General features: G+C 42.9%; 1 protein-coding gene across 2 annotated transcripts in view; it reads right to left on the bottom strand.

Moving 5' to 3' along the window:
- Positions 1–13,458, bottom strand: part of sh3bp5b (SH3-domain binding protein 5b (BTK-associated)) — a 61,091-nt gene that overhangs the window by 8,584 nt on the left and 39,049 nt on the right. The window contains exons 4-7 of one of the 2 annotated variants that reach the window (XM_071901003.2): positions 7,016–7,180; positions 6,178–6,308; positions 3,108–3,150; positions 539–758 (exon numbers count right to left, since the gene is read on the bottom strand). In XM_071901003.2, the coding sequence (XP_071757104.2) occupies positions 539–758; positions 3,108–3,150; positions 6,178–6,308; positions 7,016–7,180 (559 nt within the window). The remainder of the gene's footprint in view (positions 1–538; positions 759–3,107; positions 3,151–6,177; positions 6,309–7,015; positions 7,181–13,458) is intronic. The other variant, XM_078287413.1, reaches the window with a different exon arrangement.

Genomic DNA, 13,458 nt, shown 5'->3' with positions numbered 1-13,458 from the left:
TACTGTTCGGTTCCCTGGAGCGAGGCACTGAACCCCCACACTGCTGCAGTGGAGCCGCTCAGTGTCCCACAGTAGAAGACTGTGGTTCCTCTGGGCAGATTCCAGGTGTAAATGTATGTAAAGTGTATGGAGTGTGAAGCAGAAAAGAGATGAAAAAGTCAGCAAACACATGCAGACCTTTCCTAAGACTGTGCAATTAAGCATTCATAATAATTATCTTATTATAATTAGCATCCAACATTTATTACTGGAAAGCATATCAGCTATATTGAAACATTTCATTTCATTCAAAGCCTTATGTAGTTGAAAATAGTAAACATGTTGTGTAAGTGGTAATCATTGTCCATGTCCCATATTCTGCCTCTAACCTGCATTAGCACAGCAGCAGCTACTGCAGATTTAAAAAAAAAGATCTGTATATTGCAACACCAAACTCATGTCTATAAAACATGTAGGCACATTCAAAAAATGTTAAATTACTTCCTAATTCCTGGGAGGTGGACATCGGGGCAGCACGATTCAGATTTCTTGTACTTACTGGAAATGCCGTCCGACTCCATCTTGAAGCTGGAGATGTCGTCCCCGGCGACGCTGTCTCCCTCGGCGCCCACGCCCCGCCCCCGGGGGCCCATGGCGGAGCTTCGCCGGCGCTCGTGGATCTCGTCGGAGATCATCTCCAGGTTCCTGAGGGCCGTCTTGTACTCGCCTTTGGCCTGGGACAGCTTGGCCTGCAGCTCGTCCACGTTCTTCTTCAGGTGCTGGAGGAGAGAGGAGAGTCAGAGGAGAGTCAGAGGAGAGTTAGAGGAGAGTCAGAGGAGAGAGGAGAGTCAGAGGAGAGAGGAGAGTCAGAGGAGAGTCAGAGGAGAGAGGAGAGTTAGAGGAGAGTCAGAGGAGAGTCAGAGGAGAGAGGAGAGTTAGAGGAGAGAGGAGAGTTAGAGGAGAGTCAGAGGAGAGAGGAGAGTCAGAGGAGAGTCAGAGGAGAGAGGAGAGTCAGAGGAGAGTCAGAGGAGAGTCAGAGGAGAGAGGAGAGTTAGAGGAGAGAGGAGAGTTAGAGGAGAGTCAGAGGAGAGTCAGGAGAGTCAGAGGAGAGAGGAGAGTCAGAGGAGAGTCAGAGGAGAGTCAGAGGAGAGAGGAGAGTTAGAGGAGAGAGGAGAGTTAGAGGAGAGTCAGAGGAGAGTTAGAGGAGAGAGGAGAGTCAGAGGAGAGTCAGAGGAGAGTTAGAGGAGAGAGGAGAGTCAGAGGAGAGTCAGAGGAGAGAGGAGAGTCAGAGGAGAGTCAGAGGAGAGTTAGAGGAGAGAGGAGAGTCAGAGGAGAGAGGAGAGTCAGAGGAGAGTCAGAGGAGAGTTAGAGGAGAGTCAGAGGAGAGAGGAGAGTCAGAGGAGAGTCAGAGGAGAGAGGAGAGTCAGAGGAGAGTCAGAGGAGAGTTAGAGGAGAGAGGAGAGTCAGAGGAGAGTCAGAGGAGAGAGGAGAGTCAGAGGAGAGTCAGAGGAGAGTTAGAGGAGAGAGGAGAGTCAGAGGAGAGAGGAGAGTCAGAGGAGAGTCAGAGGAGAGTTAGAGGAGAGTCAGAGGAGAGAGGAGAGTTAGAGGAGAGAGGAGAGTTAGAGGAGAGTTAGAGGAGAGTCAGAGGAGAGAGGAGAGTCAGAGGAGAGTCAGAGGAGAGTCAGAGGAGAGAGGAGAGTTAGAGGAGAGTCAGAGGAGAGAGGAGAGTCAGAGGAGAGTCAGAGGAGAGTCAGAGGAGAGTTAGAGGAGAGTCAGAGGAGAGTTAGAGGAGAGAGGAGAGTCAGAGGAGAGTTAGAGGAGAGAGGAGAGTTAGAGGAGAGTTAGAGGAGAGTCAGAGGAGAGAGGAGAGTTAGAGGAGAGTTAGAGGAGAGTCAGAGGAGAGAGGAGAGTTAGAGGAGAGTTAGAGGAGAGTCAGAGGAGAGAGGAGAGTTAGAGGAGAGTTAGAGGAGAGAGGAGAGTCGGAGGAGAGTTAGAGGAGAGAGGAGAGTCAGAGGAGAGTTAGAGGAGAGTTAGAGGAGAGTCGGAGGAGAGTCAGAGGAGAGTTAGAGGAGAGTCAGAGGAGAGTTAGAGGAGAGAGGAGAGTCAGAGGAGAGTTAGAGGAGAGTCAGAGGAGAGAGGAGAGTCAGAGGAGAGTTAGAGGAGAGTCAGAGGAGAGTTAGAGGAGAGAGGAGAGTCAGAGGAGAGTCAGAGGAGAGAGGAGAGTCAGAGGAGAGTCAGAGGAGAGTCAGAGGAGAGTCAGAGGAGAGTTAGAGGAGAGTTAGAGGAGAGTTAGAGGAGAGAGGAGAGTCAGAGGAGAGTCAGAGGAGAGTCAGAGGAGAGAGGAGAGTCAGAGGAGAGTCAGAGGAGAGTCAGAGGAGAGTCAGAGGAGAGTTAGAGGAGAGAGGAGAGTCAGAGGAGAGTCAGAGGAGAGAGGAGAGTCAGAGGAGAGTGTACAAGCAGGCTGCAGGTTTGTTTAGTTTATTAGATTATTAGGATCCCCGACAAAAGGTGAAATTAAAAAAGAAGAAAAATAGAGAAAGGAGTGCTTTTAATATGGACCGGGGCAGAGATTCAAACCCACAACCTTTTTGCTATGAGCAGACAGTACTAACTTCCTCTTTTTTTCTGTTTTTTATTTTCAGTGTTATTCCCTTTGTTACTTCAGGTTAAGTAGCTAACGCTAATTAGACAGCTTGCAAGCTGCTGTCAAACAGCACAGCGAGCACAGCATCCAGGATGATGTAATGCTCTTTTCGCTCTCGCTCTCTCTGTTACCAGCGACGCTCACGGCTGCACTTTGTGTTCGAGCCAGAGAAAAAAAGCCTCCTATCTGATCGCGGCCTACGGCATACTTGTTTTCAGGGAAGGTTGCGTGCACACACACTGAATATAAAAGTGAAAAGAGATATGCAACAAACGCACGGTAACAAAAAACTACACAGGCTTATCTACAATATGCACACAGGGGAAAAATTAGCATTCCAGCCCTGAGATTGCGAGTCAACAGATATGTTCAGAGTTCACAGTCAAGGTAGCGGACCCTTGATCAAACTATAACAGTAACACGGCCCTCATCACCTTCAGAGGCTATCAGTGGGCGAGAGAGCAGAGGAAATTACATCACATACCTCCAGCTGCAGATAGTACTTCGCCTTCATCTCAAAGTAAGGCCTGTGGAGGAGGAGAGGTCAGGGGAGGAGAGAGGGAGAGAGAGAGAGAGAGAGAGAAGAGAAAAAGATTAGACCAGAGGGGAAAAAATACCAAGTAACCCAGAAAAAGCGCTGTAGCTACATTATCACCATGGCAACCTGGGGAGAGAGAGAGAGAGGGAGATAAAGGGGTTTGTGGTGTTGGATGAGTGAACTATGCAGAACGGATTAACTCACAGCTGAGGCAACACACAGCAAGCCTGCTGCAAAGACCTCAGTAACACACTACGCCCATGTTAAACACACTAACCCATACTAACACACACTAACCCATATTAACCATACACTAACCCATATCAACCACACACTAAACCATATTAACACACACTAAACCATATTAACACACACCAAACCATATTAACACACACCAAACCATATTAACCATACACTAACCCATATTAAACACACACTAACCCATATTAACCATACACTAAACCATATTAACACACACCAAACCATATTAACACACACCAAACCATATTAACCATACACTAACCCATATTAAACACACACTAACCCATATTAACCATACACTAAACCATATTAACACACACTAAACCATATTAACACACACCAAACCATATTAACACACACCAAACCATATTAACCATACACTAAACCATATTAACACACACTAAACCATATTAACACACACCAAACCATATTAACACACACCAAACCATATTAACCATACACTAACCCATATTAAACACACACTAACCCATATTAACCGCACACTAAACCATATTAACACACACCAAACCATATTAAACACACACTAACCCATATTAACCACACACTAAACCATATTAACTACACACTAAACCATATTAACCACACACTAACCCATATTAACACACACCAAACCATATTAAACACACACTAACCCATATTAAACACACACTAACCCATATTAACTACACACCAAACCATATTAACTACACACCAAACCATATTAAACACACACTAACCCATATTAAACACACACTAAACCATATTAACACACACCAACCCATATTAACACACACCAAACCATATTAAACACACACTAACCCATATTAACCATACACTAAACCATATTAACACACACTAAACCATATTAACACACACCAAACCATATTAACACACACCAAACCATATTAACCATACACTAACCCATATTAAACACACACTAACCCATATTAACCGCACACTAAACCATATTAACACACACCAACCCATATTAACACACACCAAACCATATTAAACACACACTAACCCATATTAACCACACACTAACCCATATTAACACACACCAAACCATATTAACCACACGCTAACCCATATCAACCACACACTAAACCATATTAACACACACCAAACCATATTAACCACACACTAACCCATATTAAACACACACTAACCCATATTAAACACACACCAAACCATATTAAACACACACCAAACCATATTAACCACACACTAACCCATATTAAACACACACTAACCCATATTAAACACACACCAAACCATATTAACACACACCAAACCATATTAACCACACACTAACCCATATTAACCACACACTAACCCATATTAAACACACACTAACCCATATTAAACACACACCAAACCATATTAAACACACACCAAACCATATTAAACATACACTAAACCATATTAACCACACACTGACATTTTCATATACATAAATGTCCATTTTGCTACTCTCTATCACCGACTAATTAACAAAACAGTGATACAACCTACATCCAGTTTGTGGAAGTGATGTGTTTTATGTTTCTGGTTTGTTTGGAATAAACAGAAGAAGAAGAACTGGGTAGCATGAGCAGCGATAGCCACCATGGCGAGAGAAGAGAAGAGAAGAGCGCCACCTGCAGAAACTCGGTTTACCACAGTGGTAAATAAAGATGTCAGCTGGAACATTTCTAACTCTGCGGCCACAGTATGGCAGAAGTATCGTCACATTAAACCTGTGACGTTTCAGAAGAGGAACAACTCGTGACTATAATCACTGCATTTCCCCTTTAACACCTGACTTTATTTCAAAGAAGACCTACTGGATGTGGTTATGCAAAAGAGCTAGTTAAGGTTGTTGTCACCAAGTTTCAATGCCTTAGAAAGCAGCCAGTTTCAGTAGAAAAGAGAAGCATATTTTGACTGTGCTGCTTTTGTCCAGACTGGAAATAAATCTGGTGAAAGTTACAGAAAGACATGAGACTTTTTTGAAAGAATCCCCGTCTGCGAATAACAACTTTCCTCACGCTATGTCCTCATGTCCTGATGCAGTAAACTCTCCCATCTGGCACGCCAAAAAGTTTCAAAAGAAATATTCAGGTCGCAAACGCAGACTATTTGTCGACATTTCACTCCAGTTGACCTTTTCAAACATAATCAATGTCCTGAAAGACATCGGGGAAAAGGTCAAAGTGAACAAGCAGTCGGAGTCACTGAGAGATTTATTTTCTTCGTTGATGAAGTGCAGTAGCGATGTATTACTAGGTGGTGATGTAAATATATAACAACCAGGCTGGAAAAAGAGAGATAACTGAAAAAGCTTGTTGTGGTGTGGCTGTAGAGCCTTTCAGTAAGATTTTAAGCAAAATTGAACAGTCTGATAAGGTTTGATTTGTTTCAAAATGTAGGTAACTGTCTCGTCTTTAGCAATAGCTTCTGCTCCAAAGCATCCATAGCTAGCTAACAAGCTGACAAACACAAAATCAATCATATTTATCAGTGGCAAAAAGATAAATTCCTAGACAACAGCACAGAAATTAAACGCTGTGAATTCTGTTGAGTCGGACAAGCTGTACATTTAGAAAAACAATCAGCTGTTCATAGCCACCGTTGACCAAGAGCTGACGACCTCCAACATGGCCGCCAGAGGGGGTGTTACATCACCCTCTACACCTCCCGCCTGGCGCTGCAACACTACTGCTGCTGCAGCTAGTACTGAACCAGCTAAATCCAGCCTGACTGAGCCACTTACTTGGACTTGTTGATGGTGCGTTTGAGTTTCTTCTCCAGCTGCTTCATGCGGCTCATGGCTGCCGTGTATTTGGCCGCCGTCTCCTTGTGCACCAGTTCGCTCCTCGTCTTGGTATGCTCCGCCTCCATCACCTGCAACAGCCAATCAGATCTCACCGTCAGCCACGCACGAAAGTACGAATAGCATTCTGTTGAGATCAACCTCAGGCATTCGATTAACTTTCTGTCCACAAAGTTATAAAAAGAGACCACCTAACAAGCCGCAGTCTTGCTTGTAAATTTGTGAATAAGGAAACACAGACTGTCCCATAAAAGGAAGGTCAAAGGTTTCTCCTGCAGCAGCCATGTGTTTATGAGCAAACGACTGAATCCCTACCTGATCAAGTTAAATGTCAATCTGGGTAAGAGTGTCAACTAAATGTGACTTGTAAAAAATGTGAAACCTGTAGTTACTGCTGTTACCAGGAAACACCGAAGATGATAAGGATTACTGTGCATGACACATTCATAGTAAGAGCTTTTTATCAAGATCAAACTCAACGATCTCACTGTAATAACCTTATATAATGTTTACAGCTGAAAAATCACGTTCTAAAAACTACGGATCTGCATAATTTTCTTCTTTCTTCGTTTTATTTGCACAAATAAAATGATAAAAGACAGAAAGAAAAGCAGTTAAAGCAATGGGCTTAAAAATTATTGAATCTCTATAGAAACAAAGAAAGGGAACCAGAAATATATTATTGTTGAGATTTGTTATGGTTTGTGTTTCTGGTGTTAACTCCCCCCGCCTCCCCCCCCGCCTCCCCCCTCCTCCCCCCCGCCTCCCCCCCCCTCACCCGCTGGGTGGCGTGGTTCAGCATCTCCTGCCAGGCGGAGTCGAACTGCCGGTTGTCCTCCTCCAGGAGCCGCTGCTCGGCCAGGGAGATGGTCTCCTTCGCCGCCCGCAGGACCTCGGTGGCCCTCTGGAAGCCCTGGGTGGCTTTCTGGGCCTCCAGCTGGGCCTGGGGGGGGGGGGGGGGGGGACAGAGAGAGAGTCTGTTACAGGAGGGTTAGACTGGGTACAGGGTGATGATGATGATGATGATGATGATAATACTTTATTGTCAGATCCAGTCTGAAATTTTTCTTCCATCACAGCAGCTCCATTTGCAACATCACAAAAAAAAAAAAAAAAAAAGACAAAAATTAAGACAGGACACAAAGATACATACATTCAACATATCATTACAATCACAAAAGACAGTATTCAAGGCCCTTCAACGTGCATTTGATCTGGGTTTAAGCTCTATATTTAATTTTAGGATTGACTGGTGTACAAAAGAGTGCTTCAGTCTAACCCTATTAAAATCGTGGAACCCTATATCTCCGATTTGATGGTAACAGTGTGTATTCACTGTTCAGGACGTGGTTGGGGTCAGAGACGATGTTGTTGGCCAGCCTTAATATGTTATTATGGTAGGCTGATTCACAGAGTTTCTCAAGTGAGGCAGAGAGCAGGGCTTCATCTGGACATGGGGGCAGATGTGAAGAGTTAAAGCTGCACTAGGCAAGAGTTTAAGGAGAGTTCAGCCTAAATCACAAACTGGGGCTGCAACAGAAGAACGTCCCATCGCAGCTAATTGAGACGCTGTAGATTCGCCCTATTTGTCCAAATGAAATTCTGGTGTCTGCATGGTAAATAATGGGAAATCTCCACAGAGGAAGTGACGAATCAAAATTAAGAGTGAAATCCAAACTGTCTCCTAAACAGCAGCAGAGAAAGCTGGACTCACCAACGTTAGATCTTTTCCTCTCTTTCGTCTCTTTGGTTTCTTTTGGTATAAAGCATCACAGACCGGCTGGTTGGTGAACATGAGCGAGCTGTGAGCGTCACCTTAAAGGATTTCTGGGTACTGAAGTTCAAACCTTTGGACCCTCGCTGCCATTTGGTGCTGCCTACATGCGAAGCTGCCTAGTTCAGCTGAAATCCAAAATAGTGTCTCCATTCAAAGCACGTTGCCTCAATCCTGCATGATTTTACAGCCATATTTACCATTTCACAGCAATTATATGCATTTTAACCACAGAGCCATGGTCATCAGGTCAGGTCAGTCAGAGGTGAGAGTCTCATCTGCAGCTCATCTTAACCTCATCACGGTTTACAGCACTCCAAATCATATCTGTTCTTTATGGAGCAGTATCTCAATAATATAAAAAAAAGAAGTACAAGTTTTATTATTGTGAAACTTTAACGATGAATCTTCACATCTTAGCTGCTAATTTACTCCCATGAGCCTCTTGAAAGAACGACGTCATCGCCTGAATGCATCATGGGACGGCACACAGTCTGTACTTGTTATCTATGCGGCTGTTAGCTTGAATAAATAGCTTCCTGTCTGCATTAGAAGTGGTTTCTCTTCCCCCTTGTTTTTCTAGTTATTTTTCCTTCCCTTCTTGGGAAGCCATCGTCCTTCTCTACAGTCTGCACAGTTGGAAAATAAACAACATCTGAGGTTCACTGTTCAACATCTCTAACATCTAGAGCATCCAGGCTATAAAAGTGATCGCATTTTGTCCAGGAAGGATTTAAATCACTCTCTGTCCTTTGAAACGTGCCAATAGTTGTTTGAATTTTGTGCTAAAAATCATTTTGTTAGCACAATTTGTATTTTTCCCAAAAGATTCATTCATTCATTCATTCAAACCTTTATTTAAACTCGAAGAACCATTGAGGTTGCTCTCATTTACAATGATGTCGAGTTACAGACAAGTAAAAAGTTAAAAATAAATAGGACAAAACATAAATGAAAATCAGTTAAAACCGTTACACATTGAGGCAGGGAGGTTTGTGATCATGGTTTTAAATTGTCCATAGGTTAGCAGAGTATTGATTTTTAGCGTGTGTTGAAGATCATTCCAAGAATTTGGGGCACTAAAATAAAAGGCTGACTTTCCAAATTTAGACCGTGCTCACGGGACCTTCAGCATAAGCAACTCATTTGAGCGAGTTTGATAGGGTCCAAAGTTCCAGTCCAGCATCATTGAGATGTAAGGTGGTAGCTTTCCAACAAGAGCTTTATATATAAACAAATACCAATGTTTATTACGCCTCTCTGCCAGAGAAGACCAACCCACTTTATCATACAGGATACAATGGTGAGTCCCATAGCTATCACCAGTAATACATCTGAGGGCAGAATGATAGACCGTAGGGGTTTAAGAGTGGAAGGAGCAGCATTTCTATAAATTACATCCCCATAATCCAACACTGATAGGAAAACTGCTTCACCAATCCTCTTTCTACTAATCATAGGGAAGCTGGTTCTGTTTCTGTAAAAAAAGCCAATTTTTTGACGCAGTTTGACTTATTGATATTTCATATACAGTATATCCTGTTAGAACTGGACTGAAGTGAGGCACTAACAGATAATTCAGAAAGCGGATCAGTTCTTTGGAGTGCGTGTGTTGTTGATCAGTAAATAAGTCCACAACACATGCAACCGTATTACAGCCACACACACACACACACACACACACAAACAAACAAACCAATCCGCTGACTTGGACAAAAATAACACAAATCAGATTTGCAAGTGTGAAAAATAGCAAGTTTAGAGCGTTAAGACCCCAAAGCAAAAGGTCTCTGTGTCCCACTGTGGCCGATCAGACATCGCTGACATCATCCGTCTCATTTGTGTGAAGCCACACGGCCGGGACGTCCCATGGAGCCGCTACTCACACGAGATAAGGCTGTCGTCGCATTCACAGCATGAAAGAGCACATTATGTGTGATTGCACAGCTCTCGCAGCTCGCAGGGTCGCTGTTTACATGCGAGTGTGTGTCCGTCTGTGTTTAAAGAGCTGGTGAAGTTGGAGGTGGTGCATGTGTGTGTGTGTGTGTGTGTGTGTGTGTGTGTGTTCAGCACCTAAAACACAACTGAGAAAGATACACAGGCCCAGCTCTGGTGGCAGGGTGAGATAAGGCTGTATAATGTAATGATAATAATGTGATATTTTCTGAGCAGATTGTAGGGAAATTTTCGTTTTGCTTGGAGGTCAGAGCTCGACACTGAAAAAAAAACATCCATCTTCACAAGTCATTTAGTCTCATATTCAGCCTTCAAATCTTATTTTTCTTAAACCAAGAGAAAAATTCTGCCAGTGAGGAGAGATAACTCCACTTGTTTCCAATACAGCTTCACTTCACTTTTTTTAGAAACTCACACTTGTTACTTTTCAACACAAGATGTTAATAACAACACATTGCCTAAAATAAAATGTCTTGTCATTAGGGCTGAACAATTAATCAAAATTTTATCGAAATCGCAATATGGCTTCAATTTTCAAATCGCAGGAGGCGCAATATTTGTTAAAGGCGAAATGTGTGTCAAAATACCATTTTAAATTAAATATTGTGGTGCTGCAGAGATGTCCTGCCTACACATCATATTCTACAGACTTAAGAAAACATCTTTGTTTGGTACAGATCCCCGCAAAAATCACACCATAATCATTTTAATACGTTTTTCAATGAAAATGAGAATAATGATGTAAAAAATGATCATTCCCTCTGATATCGCAAATCATATCGCAATTGCAATATCAGTCAAAATAATCGCAATTAGATATTTTTTCAAAATCGTTCAGCCCTACTTGTCATTAACACACATTATGTTGTGTTGAAAAGTGACACAAGTGTGTGTTGTCTCAAAGAAGACACACAGATGTGTTAAAAATGACAGATCCTTTGTAAGAGTGTTCCCAGTTTACTGTGGTGGAGACGAGTTTGATGGATTTGGACCTCGCTCGCCGTTGTCATGTGAAAACCTCGTAAATAATGTTTTCACTTCAATTTAAGGATTACATGCTCTTCTATGGGTTGAGAAAATTCTGCCATCCTGGTGTTTATCAAACCCCTTTCAAACCTCACTGGATGAACCTAAAAATAGACGGTGGTCAAGCTGAAACCGAGCCCGTTTCTCTCTTAGCTCCTGAAACGTCGACAATTTCGGAGACGCGAGGTTTTCTCCGAGCAGCGGCGGTGTGATACATGTATCGCTGTCAGCCGGTGAGCTTCTGGTGTGTGTGTGTGTGTGTGTGTGTGTGCGTGAGTGTGTGTGTGTGTGTGTGTGTGTGTATGAGAGAGAGAGAGTGAAAGTGAGAGTGAGAGAAAGAGTATGAGAGGGAGGAGACGCGAGAGAAAGTGTGTGTGTGTGTTGGACAAAGAGAGAGAGAATGTGTGTATGTGTGGAGGGAGAGAGAAAAGGAGTGTGTGTGTGTGTGTGTGTGTGTGTGTGTGTGTGTGTGCGCGTGTGTGTGTGTGTGTGTGAGAGATGGTGTTAACAGCACCGAGCTAATCCTTTCCTTTCCTCTGCTAATCTGTTAGCTGGAGCCGGCAGCACTGGCTTTAACCCAAACTAAGGTGTTTTTGTGTGCGTGTGCGTGTGTGTATGTGTGTGTGTGTGTGTGTGTGTGTGTGCGTGCAAATGTGAAGTACAGTAAATTATGTCTAACGTCTCCAAAACCATTAATGCAAACATGTTGAATCATCACCGCTGCGCTAGAGCAAATCCCAGCTCATCTCTCTCTCTCTCTCTCTCTCTCTCTCCGCTTATCAGAAAGTTTTAAAACCGTTTCTGAAGTTTCCTAAAGTTTGGAAACTTTCCTCTGCTTAGAAGAAGACCTCAGCAGGAAGTGGGGAGGAAAAAAAAAAAGCCGGCTGTAGACTGTAAAGAGCGACAGATCTGCTCGGCTTGGTGAGAACAACAACAGCATGAACAGCAGCAGTGGAGTTAAAGCGGTTTATGCAAAATCTGATGGGAAATGGATTCTACTGACCTACTTTGGGTCAACTGAGTTACTGTATAAACTCACACTGTTTATCTGTGTCTCTGTCTGTTTGTGTCTCTCTCTCTCTCTCTATCTGTCTCGCTCTCTGTGTCTGTGTGTCTCGCTCTCCCAGGGGTGCTGCTAGTGGGGGAGGGGCGCGGAAAGGGGGGGGGGGGGACTACTTTCAGGGGGGTCCCAACCCAGAAACAAGGTGAAACGGGACGAATTTAGATATCACTGAGGATGGAGAGCCAGTGATGAGTCAGCAGGTTTGCAGCTGTGTCACAAATCTCCCAGCATGCATCAGTCAGGTCTAAATCAAGCTGTGGTGGATAATTGTGAATATGGTTCTTTACTTGCCGTGATATTTTTGTATCATGAAATGTCACATATTCATTTTCGTGTTCATATTCGTATGTCACGTATTATCGAGCATGCTGTATTTGAATGTGATGATTTGTATGTAAACTATGATCGCTGATGTTTATTTATGTCTCAAAGGCTTTTCATGGAGGCAGCGCTCGTTGTGCTTCATGTCTGATGAAGAGCATGATGGCTCGCAACATCACATAGTCAATAACTGGCAAATAAATGTGCAACACACACACACATAAAGCAGTACCTCTAATTCTATGAATTGTGTGTGTTTATGTCCAACTCCCCGTATGTCTTGTATGTGACCAGAACAAGGTGAATTTTCACGTGTGGATAATAAAGGTATTCTATTATATTCTATTCTATTCTATATTTGGGAGTATTTCAGTGTGCAAACTCTATTTTTCATTTTTTCCTCGTCTTTTTCTTTTGTCGGACACCTGTGAAGTATTCGGGCGTGCGTCTCCCGGCAACCACGGCTCCCATGGATGAATATATACCGTAATAACTGTGGAGTGAGTGTAAAAACATTCATTGGTGAAAGTAAAGAAAATAGTCTCTAGTCCAACTAGTCCTAGTCTCTACTAGGGCTGAACGGTTTTGAAAAAATATCTAATTGCGATTATTTTGACTGATATTGCAATTGCGATATGATTTGCGATATTAGAGGGAATGATCATTTTTTACATCATTATTCTCATTTTCATTGAAAAACGTATTAAAATGATTATGGTGTGATTTTTGCGGGGATCTGTACCAAACAAAGATGTTTTCTTAAATCTGTAGAACATGATGTGTAGGCCAGGACATCTCTGCAGCACCACAATATTTCATTTAAAATGGTATTTTGACACACATTTCGCCAAATATTGCGCCTCCTGCGATTTGAAAATTGCAGTAGGCCATATTGCGATTTCGATAAAATTTCGATTAATTATTCAGCCCTAGTCTCTACTCCAAAACACTTGTAGCTTGAGAAGAGTCAGCTCAGTTAACTTGAACAGATTTTGGCTTCGTTAGCGAATGTATCGGCGGCCAATTCCAGACACTGACTGCTGTAAAACACTGTAAACTGCCGTATCAATGCAGAAAAACA

Source organism: Centroberyx gerrardi, chromosome 12 (genome assembly GCF_048128805.1).
Source record: "Centroberyx gerrardi isolate f3 chromosome 12, fCenGer3.hap1.cur.20231027, whole genome shotgun sequence".
Taxonomy (NCBI): Eukaryota; Metazoa; Chordata; class Actinopteri; order Beryciformes; family Berycidae; genus Centroberyx; species Centroberyx gerrardi.
This window is presented reverse-complemented; position numbering and strand designations above follow the sequence as displayed.